Source organism: Piliocolobus tephrosceles, chromosome 5 (assembly GCF_002776525.5).
Source record: "Piliocolobus tephrosceles isolate RC106 chromosome 5, ASM277652v3, whole genome shotgun sequence".
In the NCBI taxonomy this organism is placed as follows: domain Eukaryota; kingdom Metazoa; phylum Chordata; class Mammalia; order Primates; family Cercopithecidae; genus Piliocolobus; species Piliocolobus tephrosceles.
Window position 1 is genome coordinate 114,675,632 of NC_045438.1, and position 14,174 is coordinate 114,689,805.

Genomic DNA, 14,174 nt, shown 5'->3' on the forward strand with positions numbered 1-14,174 from the left:
AGAACATATGATATTCCAAGCTGCAGAAATTAGTTTATAAAGGATATGTTAGAAATACTTTTCAGGAAATATATAGAGACACATAAATGAGTGTGTGGCCCACCGTGGCCCTCAATAAAAGCAAGTGAAAGAGCAAACCTTATAAAGGTCTGTCCTCTTTTCTTAAATAATGCTGCCTATTATTTTTTCTCACTCAGTAGGAACAAAAAATGAGAAATAAAACAGAAAAAAAAACTTTTTTTCAGTTCATCATACAGTTAGGTCACTCAAAATCATAAATCAGAGCCACATCTCTAAAGATTTAAGTCTTATGATTGTAGGGGAGACCCAGAAGTATATCAAAGCTGAATATTTCAGAAAGTTAGCTTTGGTTAAGAGATTAAAAGTCTTTTTACTACTTTGAACCTGAATTGGCCAACGCTATGTTAGAACTCTACTAACTGGAGTAAGTAGAGTTAGTAGTTCCATTTACCGCTGGCCAATTCAGGAACTCTAATAACTTTTAGGGGAACGGATTTTTTAGATGTCCTGTCTATGCAATGTAAATAATTCTGTGGTGGCTCTTAACCTCTCTCAATCTTGGCGTGACTTAACTTCTCGACCTCAATTTGCCTGTCTTTAAAATGTGAGTAATGATAGTATCCACTACATCATGCTGCTGGGGAAATTAAATGAGATCATGTATGAAACTGTAAGTGCTTTAACACACAACTACTTAATAAACACCTGTTATTGTGTTCTCTGATACTAGTTATAATTTAGAAGGCCCTGCTACTGGAATCTGAATTGTAACAATAACTCAGGTGATCACATCACTCAAAAGCAAAGTACATTAAACATTTGAAGAGAAACTTGTGCATTTACAGCTCATCCAACAGCAAACAACAATCTTGCTTGCTAAAGCTGCTGAGAGCTTCCAGGCAGCTGAGACTGGATGTCTTCATTGGAGGGTGGAGAGGCTACACTCCAGCAGCCTGGAAGCACCACTCTACCCTGAGCATTCATAACAGGCCTGAAATACAATCAGCATCTCAACTGGAAAGTGTATGTGCCTGGAGAACACCACACATTGGGTGGTAACACTGCAGATTTGTGAGTAAGAGGTTGGTAAAAACAAGAGAGGTAGCAACTTTTTGGTACAAGATACCTATTAGCAGATGATAACACCTCTTAAAAATGAAAGGGAAAACCCAATAAGATAGTTCAAAGCATAAGAATGTTAGAAAGCTTGAGGTAATTTTACAAAGAAGTTTGCCAGGTCATCAGGCAAAATTTGAAGATATTATTTTAACAGAAATCTTGAGGATTTTTGAGGATCAACCTTTACTAATCATCAAAGCATATATGTCTAAAGATACCAACATTTATTTTATTCCAATATGATAATGGATATTCCTATAGACAGGGCAAAATAACTGTGTTTAGGTAAAAAAGAAAAATTGGAACAATGACCTGCTGAAGCATTGGCACACTGAATAACCAATAATCCGAAATTTGTATTTGTGTGAAGTCATTAGCAACGTAAATGAACATTCAATTATTCTTTTTCTGGATTAACAATTTTATTTTATTATTATACTTCAAGTTCTGGGATACATGTGTAGAACGTGTAGGTTTGTTACATAGTTATACATGTGCCATGGTGGTTTGCTGCACCCATCAACCCATCATCTACATTAGATATTTCTCCTAATGCTATCCCTCCCCTAGCCCCCAATCCACTGACAGGCTCCAGTGCATGATATTCCCCTCCCTGTGCCCCTATGTTCTCATTGTTCAACTCCCACTTATGAGTGAGAACATGCAGTGTTTGGTTTTCTGTTCCCGGGTTAGTTTGCTGAGAATAATGGTTTCCAGCTTCATCCATGTCCCTGCAAAAGACATGAACTTGTCCTTTTTTTATGGTTGCATAGTATTCAACAGTGTATATGTACCACATTTACTTTACCCAGTCCATTATTGATGGGCATTTGGGTTGGTGCCAACTCTTTGCTATTGTGAATAGTGCTACAATAAATATATGTGTGCATGTGTCTTTATAGTAGAATGATTTGTAATGCTTTGGGTATATACCCAGTAACAAGATTGCTGGGTCAAATGGTATTTCTAGTTCTAGATCCTTGAGGAACTGCCCCACTGCCTCCCAGAATGGTTGAGCTAATTTACACTCCCACTAACAATAAAAAAGCATTCCTATTTATCCACATCCTCTCCAGCATCTGCTGTTTCCTGACTTTTTAATGATTGCCATTAACTGGCATGAGATGGTCTCTCACTGTGGTTTTGATTTGCATTTCTCTAATGACCAGTGATGATGAGCTTTTCTTCATATGTTTTTTGGCCACATAAATGTCTTCTTTTGAGAAGTGTCTGTTCATATCCTTTGCCCACTTTTTGATGGGGTTGTTTTTTTCCTGAAAATTTGTTTAAGTTCCTTATAGATTCTGGATATTAGCCCTTTGTCAGATGGATAGATTGCAAAAATTATCTCTCATTCTGTAGGTTGCCTGTTCATGCTTATGATAGTTTCTTTTGCTGTGCAGAAGCTCTTTAGTTTAATTAGATCCCATTTATCTATTTTGGCTTTTGTTGCCATTGCTTTTGGTGTTTTAGTTGTGAAGTCTTTGCCCATGCCTATGTCCTGAATGCTATTGCCTAGGTTTTCTTCTAGGGTTTTTATGGTTTTAGGTCTTATGTTCAAGTCTTTAACTCATTTTGAGTTAATTTTTGTATGAGGTGTAAGTAAGGGGTCAAGTTTCAGTTTTCTGCCTGTGGTTAGCCAGTTTTTCCAGCATCATTTATTAAATAGGGAATCCTTTCCCTATTGCTTGTTTTTGTCAGGTTTGTCAAAGATCAGATGGTTGTAAATGTGTGGTGTTATTTCTGAGGCCTCTGTTCTGTTCCATTGGTCTATATATCTGTTTTGGCACAAGTACCATGTTATTTTAGTTACAGTAGCCTTGTAGTATAGTTTGAAGTCAGGTAGCATGATGCCTCCATCTTTGTTCTTTTTCCTTAGGATTGTCTTGGCTATATGGGCTCTCTTTTCATTCCATGTAAGATTTAAAGTAGTATTTTTTAATTCTGTGAAGAAAGTCCATGGTAGCTTGATGGGAATAGCATGGAATCTATAAATTATGTTGGGCAGTATGGTCATTTTCACAATATTGATTCTTCCTATCCATGAGCAAGGAATGTTTTTGCATTTGTTTGTGTCTTCTCTTATTTCCTTGAGCAGTGGTTTGTAGTTCTCCTTGAAGAGATCCTTCTCATCCATTGTAGGTTGTATTCCTAGGTATCTTATTCTCTTTGTAGCAATTGTGAATGAGAGTTCACTATGATTTGGCTCTCTGTTTGTCTATTGTTGGTGAATAGGAATGTCTGTAAATTTTTCACATTGATTTTGTATCCTGAGACTTTGCTGAAGTTGCTTATCAGCTTAAAGAGGTTTTGGGCTGAAACGATGTGGTTTTCTAAACATACAATCATGTCATCTGCAAACAGAGACAATTTGACTTCCTCTCTTCCTATATGAATACACTTTATTTTGTTCTCTTTCCTGATTGTCCTGGTCAGAACTTCCAATACTATGTTGAATAATAGTGGTGAGAGAGGGCATCCTTGTCTTGGACCGGTTTTCAAAGGGAATGCTTCCAGCTTTTGCCCATTCAGTATGATATTAGCTGTGGGTTTATCATAAATAGTTCTTATTATTTTGAGATATGTTTCATCAATACCTAGTTTATTGAGTGTTTTTAGCATGAAGGGCTGTTGAATTTTGTCAAAGGCCTTTTTTGCATCTATTGAGATAATCATGTGGTTTTTGTCATTGGTTCTGTTTATGTGATGTTTGGATATGTTGAAGCAGACTTGTATCTCAGGGATGAAGCCAACTTCATCATGGTGGATATGCTTTTTAATGTGCTGCTGGATTCGGTTTGCCAGTATTTTATTGAGGATTTTCACATCGATGTTCATCAGGGATATAGGCCTGAAATTTTCATTTTTTGTTGTGTCTCTGCCAGGTTTTGGTATCAGGATGATGCTGGCCTCATAAAATGAGTTAGGGAGGAGTCGCTCTTTTTCTATTGTTTGGAATAGTTTCAGAAGAAATGGTACCAGCTCCTCTTTGTACCTCTGGAAGAATTTGGCTGTGAATTTGTCTGGTCCTAGACTTTTTTTGGTTGGTAAGCCATTAATTACTGCCTCAGTTTCAGAACTGGTTATTGGTCTTTTCAGGGATTCAACTTCTTCCTGGTTTAGTCTTGGGAGGGTGCATGTGTCCAGGAATTCATCATTTCTTCTAGATTTTCTAGTTTATTTGCATAGAGGTATTTATAGTATTCTCTGATGGTAGTTTGTATTTCTGTGGTATCATTGATGTTATCCCTTTACCATGTTTTATTGTGTCTATTGGGTTCTTCTCTCTTTTCTTCTATATTAGTCTGGCTAGTGGTCTATCTATTTTGTTAATCTTTTCAAAAAACCAGCTCCTGGATTCACTGATGTTTTGAAAGGTTTATCATGTCTCTATCTCCTTCAGTTCTGCTCTGATCTTAGTTATTTCTTGTTTCTGCTAGCTTTTGAATTTGTTTGCTCTTGCTTCTCTAATTCTAATTGTGAGGTTAGGGTGTCAGTTTTAGATCTTTCTCATTTTCTCCAGTGGGCATTAAGTGCTATAAATTTCCCTCTAGACACTGCTTTAGCTGTGTCCCAGAGATTCTGGTACATTGTGTCTTTGTTCTCATTCATTTCAAAGAACTTATGTCTGCCTTAATTTTGTTATTTACCCAGTAGTCATTCAGAAATCGGTTGTTCAGTTTATATGTAGTTGTGCAGTTCTGAGTGAGTTTCTTATTTCAGAATTCTAATCTGATAGACAGTTTGTTATGATTTCCATTCTTTTGCATATGCCTAGGAGTGTTTTACTTCCAATTACATGTTTGATTTTAGAATAAATGCTATGTGGTACTGAGAAGAATGTATATTCTGTTGATTTTGGGTGGAGAATTCTGTAGATGTCTATTAAGTCCACCTCGTCCAGAACTGAGTTCAAGTCCTGAATCTCCTCGTTAATTTTCTGTCTCATTGGTTTGTCTAACACTGGCCGTGAGGTGTTAAAATCTTCAACTATTATTATGTGACAGTCTAAGTCTCTTTGTAGGTCTTTAAGAACTTGCTTTATGAATCTGGGTGCTCTTGTATTGGGTGCATATATATTCATGTTAGTTAGTTCTTCTTGTTGCCTTGATCTCCTTATCATTATGTAATGCCCTTCTCGGTCTTTTTGATCTTTCTTTGTTTAAACTCTGCTTTATCAGAGATCAGGATTGCAACCTCTGCTTTTTTTATCTTTCCATTTACTTGGTAAATATTCCTCCATCCCTTTATTTTGAGCCTATGTGTGTCTTTGCATGTGAGATGAGTTTCCTGAATACAGCACACCAATGGGTCTTGACTCTTTATTCAATTTGCCAGTCTGTGTCTTTTAATTGGGGCATTTAGCCCATTTACATTTAAAGTTAATATTGTTATGTGTGAATTTGATCCTCACATTATGATACTAGTTGGTTATTTTGCCCATTAGTTGATGCAGTTTCTTCATAGTGTCAATGGTCTTTACATTTTGGTATGTTTTTGCAGTGGCTGGTATCAATTTTTCCTTTCTATATTTAGTGCTTTCTTCAGGAGCTCTTATAAGGCAAGCCTGGTGGTGACTAAATCCCTGAGCATTTGCTTGTCTGTAAAGGATTTTATTTCACCTTCGCTTATGAAGGTTAGTTTGGCTGGATATGAAGTTCTGAGCTGAAAATTCTTTTCTTTAAGAATGTTGAATATTGGCCCCCACTCTCTTCTGGCTTTTAGGATTTCTGCAGAGAGATCTGCTGTTAGTCTGATGGGCTTCCCTTTGTGGGTAACTTGATCTTTCTCTCTGTCTGTCCTTAACACTTTTTCCTTCATTTCAACCTTGGTGAATCTAACAATTATGTGCCTTGGGGTTGTTCTTCTCGAGGAGTATCTTTGTGGTATTCTCTGTATTTCCTGAATTTGAATGTTGGCCTGTCTTGGTAGATTGGGGATGTTTTCCTGGATAATATCCTGAAGTGTTTTTTCCAACGTGGTTCTATTTGCCCCATCACTTTTAGGTACACTAATCAAATGTAGGTTTGGTCTTTTCACATAGTCGCATATTTCTTGGAGGCTTTGTTTGTTCCTTTCCATTTGCTTTTCTCTAATCTTGTCTTCATGCTTTATTTCATTAAGTTGATCTTCAATCTCTGATATCCTTTCTTCTGCTTGATTGAATCAGCTTTTGATACTTGTGTATGCTTCATGAAGTTCTCATGTTGTATTTTTCAGCTCCATCAGGTCATTTATGTTATTCTCTCAACTGGTTATTCTGGTTAGTAGTTCCTGTAACCTTTCATCAGGGTTCTTAGCTTCCTTACATTCGGTTAGAACATGCTCCCTTAGCTTGGAGGAGTTTGTTATTATCCACTTTCTGAAGCCTACTTCTAGCAATTAGTCAAACTCATTCTCCGTCCAATTTTGTTCCCTTGCTTGCAAGGAGTTGGAATCCTTTGGAGAAGAAGAGGCACACTGGTTTTTGGAATTTTAAGTTTTTTGTGCTGATTTTTCCTCACCTTTGTGGATTTATCTACTTTTGGCCTTTGATGTTGGTGACCTTTGGATGGGGTTTTTGCGTGGGCATCCTTTTTTTGATGTTGATGCTATTGCTTTCTGTTTGTTAGTTTTCTTTCTACCAGTCAGGCTACTCTTCTGCCGGTCTGCTGGAGTTTGCTAGAGGTCTACTCCAGACCTTGTTTGCCTGGGTATCACCAGCAGAGGCTTCAGAACAGCAAAGATTGCTGCCTGTTCCTTCCTCTGGAAACTTCGTCCCAGAGCAGCATCCACCAGATGCCAGTCAGAGCTCTCCTGTATGAGGTGTCTGTTGACCCCTGCTGGGAGGTGTCTGCCAGTCAAGAGGCACTGGGAGAAAGTCTGTCCCTTAACAGAGTCCCTCTGGAAGCTTCATCCCAGAGCAGTACCCACCAGATGCCAGTCAGAGCTCTCCTGTATGAGGTGTCTGTTGACCCCCACTGGGGGTGTCTCCCAGTCAGGAACCCACTTGAGGAGGCAGTCTGTTCCTTAACAGAGCTAGAGCACCATGTTGGGATATCCACTGCTCTCTTCAGATCTGGCAGGCAGGAACATTTAAGTCTGCTGAAACTGTTCCCACAGCTGCCCCTTCCCCTAGGTGCACCTGTCTTAGGGAGTGGGAGTTTTGTCTATAAGCTACTGCCTGGAGCTGCTGCCTTTCTTTCAAAGATGCCCTGCCCAGAGAGGAGGAATGTAGAGAGGCAGTCTGGCTACAGTGGTTTTGCTGTGCTGTGGTGAGACCCACCCTGTCTGAACTTCCAAGTGGCTTTGTTTACACTGTAAGGGGAAAACTGCTTACTCAAGCCTCAGTAATGGCCAACACCCCTTACCCCACCAAGCTCCAGTGTCCCAGTTAAAACTTCAGACTGCTGTGCTGGCAGTGAGAATTTCAAGCTGGTGAATCTTAGCTTGCTGGGCTCTGTAGGGGTGGGATATGCTGAGCAAGACCACTCAGTTCCCTGGCATCAGCCCCCTTTCCAGGACAGTGAATGGTTCTGTCTCACTGGCATTCCAGGCTCTACTGGGGTACTGGGGTATCAAAAAAAAAAAAAAAAAAAAAAAAAAACTCCTGCAGCTAGCTCAGTGTCTGCCCAAATGGCCACCCAATTTTGTGCTTGAAACCCAGGGTCCTGGTAGTGTAGGCACCTGGGGGAATCTCCTGGTCTGTGGACTGCGAAGACTATGGGAAAAGCATAGTATCTGGGCCAGAATGCACCATCCCTCACAGCACAGTCCCTCATGGCTTCCCTTGACTGGGGGAGGGAGTTCCCAGACTCCTTGCTTTTCCTGGGTGAGGTGACACGCTATCCTGCTTCTGCTCACCCACCATGGGCTGCACCCACTGTCTAACCAGTCCCAATGAGATGAACCAGGTACCTCAGTTGGTAATGCAGAAATCACTCACCTTCTGCATTGGTCTCGCTGGGAGCTGCCAACCAGCTGTGCTTATTCCGCCATCTTGCCAGGCCATTCAATCATTCCTAAAGGAGACTATGTCTAATTGGTAACAGTAAACTTGCAAAGCCCACATGAAACTTTTGAGGGGTTTAACAACCATTTGGGGAAAGGATTTTTTATTTTTGTGACAAAATTATGACTCTGAAAGCTCAAAACTCATTATTTTAGTGATTTATAATTGCTTTTAATGCACACATGAACACACTTATACAAATACGTGCACATACATGAATCAGAAGGAACACTTACTGTCATTTCATTCATGCTCAGGAGCATGGGACTAGGTGGCAAAGTGCCAAGGCGAAATTTGAAACCATCTTCTAAAGTCATTCCCCAAAATTGGCTGTAGTTCTGTGCTGTCCATCTGCCTTACAAATGAAGAAGAAAAATATATACAGGTTATGTGACATCATTTTAACAAATACATGTTCCTTTATATTTCTGAAACTTAACAGCAGCAAATCTCACAATATGAGAATTATCGCAGGCTATTGTTTATATAAATGATGCATTATTGATTATTTTAATAATCAAGGGTATGAGATACTCTTCCTAAATAAGGTACATTTCAAGTATTTAAATGATTCATACGAGGAACATAAGACCATATTAATGTAGGTTAATGCTAAGAATATGAAATATTTACATACTACAAAGGGATTAAGTGTAAATAAGGCCAATATATGTAGTTTGCTTTAAATGCCATTAAAAGAATCTTAGAAAGAAGGCTAAATATACAGAAATGTACTGATACATTAAATAGGTTAATACATTTTCTTTAAAATTTATATTTGAAAAGAAATTGACAAAGTAAAAAAGTATGCATGAATAATGAAGGACAAAATACTTATAATTTTTAAAAATGACATCAGTGCTAATTTTTAGATATTGAAATATTCTATTATGTATTAAATGAGTTCATTTTTATTAAGTGCTCAATCATCTTAGTTATTAATAATAATAGAAAATCAGTTGATATGAAATTAGGTAACAAAAGTGCATATTTTCGTAGAGACGTATTTTGTGCTCTTAATTAGAAACAAAAATTTCTCTTCAAAATTAAATATTGAAATTTGAAGACAACCAAATTTTTTTTACTAGATGATAGTAGATAAAAAATTGGAAGGATGCAAGTAATTTTATCATTGCCTATTCTGAATTACCTACCACTTGAGGTCAATATATTTTCTGCACTTTTGTCAAATTTAAACTCTGTCCTACTATGTTTATCACCAAGATCATTTATAATGTGATAGGCTCCTATGAATCATTGAAAACACAACTTAATTTTTAATAATATACCTCACAAGTTAATGTTTTTCTTTCGTACAAGATGTGTTAGTTCATAAAATCCTTAGAAACTTAGCTACAATTTAAAGTGCAATCTTCATTACCCAAGGAATCTCAATAAGAGAACCTCTGAATATAAGAGATATTGTAGTATAATTCAAAAGGCTAACAGGGCAAAATTGGGCAAAATTGTGACATCAGTAAAGTATGTTTTTGTTGCCGTATGTTAGTAGTTTTCAAACATCAGGTCAGAGATGTTCATAGGTTATTTAATTGAGCACTCAATTTGGTTAGTAGGGTGATAGTTTAAGAAAATAAAATAGAAGATAGGAGAAATAATAGGAAATAGAGTTTATTACAAATACTAAGGGTAATAAACTCTGTGCGTATGTCTGTGTGTGTGTTGATGCTTGTGCATGGGTGTGTGTACTAGATCACAAAGTAAGATGTATGTTCTACTGTGAGATATGGTCAAAAGTGTGAAAGGTATGACTAATCTATAACATCCTTCTTGACTTAGACTCATAATTTTCACTTTAATCCAATTTAGCATTTATTGAACTTTCTTAATTGATCTGTCATATTCTCTAATAAATACTGAGAACATAGATATGAATAAAGTTTTCTACATTTAAGAAGCTCATACCTTAAGAAAAAATACAAAGATAGAAATGACTTTGGCGTGTGTCACCTATCAGCAGTAGATCAAAAGATGATCAAAAGATTCAAACATAACTGAAGGAGTTGGCAAATTTTTTACATAAAGCAAATTTAGTTCTCTATCTGGAAGGATGAGAATGAGTTTGGTGACCACATATGAAAGAAGAGAGCATTCGTTTAAAGTAAAGGTAACTTGAGCAAAGCATGCAGGTTTGAAGTTGGGTGGCATGTGTAGAGAATGACAGATAAGTTAAATGCTTAAACTAGGAGAGAGGATAGGGACACAGGGCCTGAAAATGGTATAAAAGATAAGGTAGTAAAAAAGTTTTTGGGCCAACATATTATTTAGGCTAAGGCAATGCATGTTTCACAAGCAACGGGGTTCCACTGAGAATTTCTGGAAACAGAGACAAGTTAGATAATTTCAAACTAGGCTTGATAAAGAAATGCATTAGAATATAGTCTAGAATGGAAGAAGTGAATATCTAAGAGAAACTTTTAGTGCGGGAGTTAGCAATACCTACTGACTGAGAATAAAAGGAAGGAAGAATTAAACTAACTTCAAATTTTCAAGTTGACCAGATACAGCAAGATGCCAGTAACTAAGAATAGGTAGAAGTTAATCACTGCAGTTTGGGGTGAGTGGGTTTTGAGAAAACAGTGAAAAATGAAAGCCAACTTATCCAGTAAACCAAATTTTGAGTTCATAAGAAAGAATCTGTTTCTCTAGCCTTTGAATGTAGGCTGGCCTAGTAACTTGCTTTACCCAGTAGAAAGCAGTAGCATTGAGATCGTGAAACTTTCAAGCATAAGCATCAAGGGAGGACTGGGGGAGCTTCCACATATGCCCCATCAGAATAGTAATTATGAGAAGAAGCCAAAGCTAGCCTGCTGGAGAAACGTGGCCCAATCAACAACCAGCACCAACCACAAGATACAGTGTAAGGCCATCACAGACAATTCAACCTCAGTTGAGGCTCTATTGACACAGGAGTAATTCCAGAAGAGAGCAGCAAAAGAGCCTCAGTTGAACCTATTCCAAATTGCTGATGTGAAAAGATGAAAAGTTTATGGTTTTATGGTTTTAAAATGTTGAATCTTGGAATGGTTTGTTACACAGCAGCAGGTAATTGAAACACTTATATATCTCCCTTTATTCCACTAACTTGCTGATTATTACTTGTGCCACTAATGTAGCACTTATATTCTCCCCTATTATTAGAAATCCTTTTATAAAGGTATGGCAGTGTTGACTCCTCAACTAGATGGTGAATTCCCTTAATATAGAAATTATTTGTTTTTTTGTTTTGTTTTGTTTGAGACAGAATCTCACTCTGTTTCCAGCTGGAGTGCAGTGGCATGATCTCAGCTCACTGCAACCTTCACCTCCTGGGTTCAAGCAATTCTAGTGCCTCCACCTAACGAGTAGCTGGGACTACAGGCCCATGCCATCACACCCGGCTAATTTTTGTATTTATGGTAGAGATGGGGTTTCACCATGTTGGCCAGGATGATCTCAGACTCCTGACATCAAGTGATCTGCTTGCCTCGGCCTCCCAAAGTGCTGGGATTACAGGCATAAGCCACTTCGCCAGGCCGAAATTATTTATGTGTATCCTCAGCCATGCCACCAGTAGAACATACGTTTTGTTAATATCAACTGATTACATTAAAAAATAATACAGAGAATAAATAAGCACTGAAGTACATTACATAGAATAAATAAAGACTTGGATCTAAAATACTGTCAAGATGTGGGAAAGAAATATTTTAAAGCCAAGATTGCATATTTGGTGTAGGCTATTTTTAAAAGCACTTAATAAATACTGAATGATATAATATGATTATATTTTTACATGTAAAAACAATTTGAGCATCATGAAGAGAGAATAGCTGAGAATTAGAACTTTCTTTTAAATTTAAAGACTTCCCCCCTTTTTTGCCCTGGTAAATAATTTTAGTTTTATTTCTTGTCTTTATAGCTTGTTCCTTTTACTTAACTTTTTTTCCTTTGGTTTTTGTATGTTTCCTTTTGCTCCAATTATACTTCATTTTCTACTCTTTGAAAGTTATGTGATGTCTAATATTTGCTACTAAAATACAAAGCCCATGCCTCTTAAGTAGCCGTAGGGCATGCTCAAAATAAATAAATCATGGAAAGAACGTTCTTCCTTCCAAGGAAGATATTAGGTTGGTGCAAAAGTAATGGTAGTTTTGGCCAAAACCGCCATACACTTTTGCACCAACCTAATATCGTTTACAACAACCTCTGTACTCCTAAGTGTGTTTTATTAAGTGTACCACATTGGTTTAGACTGTGGTTTCTCATGTACTTTTAATAGTGGAAAACTAGGCTCCTCTATTTTGGTTTCTTGGAAGTGTATGTTAATTAGGTCTAGCATTTGAATACTTTTAGGAATCTGATTCAATTTTTCAAGATGGCACATACTCTCATGTTCTTTGAATAATTTAAATATGATTTGCCACAGAAAAGTATAATTGGTTTTCCCTAGAAATACTTAAAATGTCATCAAGTTATCTTCTAAAATATTGATTTAACACAAACACACACACACACAGAGGAACTGAGAATGGTTTAAGGATATTAATATCAACAAATGTGACTTTCTATATGTTTTGTATCTTCCAAGAAAAAACTTTGAATACGTTGAAATTTAGTATCCCCATTATGCTGGGAAAAAAACATGTTATATGTGGAAGGAGATTATACTTCCATTGTATAAAAATACATCTCCAGATTATTTCACTTTTCTAATTGTTCAATAATAGATCTTTTTATGTGAAGTCTTTTCCAGAAATGTGGAAGATGTTATCAAGGATATATCAAGATTTGATCAATGGCAGTGGAGAAATCCTGAAGCAGATACCAGCTGGCCTGTTCCTCTTCCTTTTAATTCTATAATAAAAGTCCATGTTGGTGCCTGTATCTTTTCCTTTTTCTTTTTCTTTTTTTTTTTTTTTTTTTTTTTTTGACAGGGTTTCACCCCCGATGCCCATGCTGGAGTGCAGTGGCGCAATCTCGGCTCACTGCAACCTCCGCCTCCCAGGCTTCAGTGATTCTCATGCTTCAGCCTCCTGAGTAACTGGGATTACTGGCATGCATCACCATGCCTAGCTAATATTTTCTGTGTTTTCAGTAGAAATGGGGTTTCACTATGTTGTCCAGGCTGGTCTTGAACTCCTGGCCTCAAGTGATCTACCCACCTGCCTCGGCCTCCCGAAGTGCTGGGATTACAGGCATAAGCCACCTTGCCAGGCCAGTGCCTACATCTTAATTTCCTCTGTGTAAATGGAGAAGCCATCTAATTTTTCAATCTGTATGAGAGCATCAGTTATTTCCAATGTTTCAGTGTCAATCATCCCTATCTTTAGTGTACTATTAAAGTAAAGTAGCTCAATCTGTCTTTTGATACAACTGTAAGTGACATTGGCTAGATACCCATCATTTCAGTGAAATTATTTAGATTGGCTTGTTATTTGAATATCATCCTTGTAAAGTCAGATTCTACCCATGATAGCTAAGCATGTGATTGACTTGGTGAGGGCAGCAGCAGAGGAAGAGATGATTAGTATGAATAAATGAATTTTGCTGACTTTCTGATTTTGCCTAAATACTTATCCAGAGTAGCTTTACTCCACTTCCCTTACCTACACCATGACACTACTCTTTCCTAACTATGCTCTAGATTTCTTATTTGATCATTTTAATTACTTAATGTTTACCTTTGCATTCCAGTTTTACATGCTTTCTATCTCCCTTTCTATTTCTCTACCACTCTTTCTCTTTAAACAATGAATGACCATTTATAGAAACCAAGCAATACATTGAAACCCGCATAGTAAATGGCAGTGTCAAGAAGCATATAAAGCAAGATTTCTCTCACCCATAGTCTCCTTTATTGACCTGTTCAATTAATTCTGGACGAACAAGGCATACATGCTGGGAACATTTCCATTGCTGTCCTGAGCATGTGCTGTAAAGATATGATGATTACAAAAGTGGCTTGGTCTTTATGAAGTATATTTCAATTAGTAAAATGAGTTATACATTGTTAAGGCATAAAACATAATGTCTTGATTAATGT

The 14,174-nt window shown here is 37.3% G+C and overlaps 1 protein-coding gene across 1 annotated transcript in view; it reads right to left on the reverse strand.

Moving 5' to 3' along the window:
- The window catches only part of TINAG (tubulointerstitial nephritis antigen), an 83,600-nt gene that overhangs the window by 56,062 nt on the left and 13,364 nt on the right, over positions 1–14,174 (reverse strand). Inside the window, exons 3-4 of the mRNA XM_023222981.2 lie at positions 13,974–14,063; positions 8,368–8,482 (exon numbers count right to left, since the gene is read on the reverse strand). Of these exons, the coding sequence (XP_023078749.2) occupies positions 8,368–8,482; positions 13,974–14,063 (205 nt within the window). The remainder of the gene's footprint in view (positions 1–8,367; positions 8,483–13,973; positions 14,064–14,174) is intronic.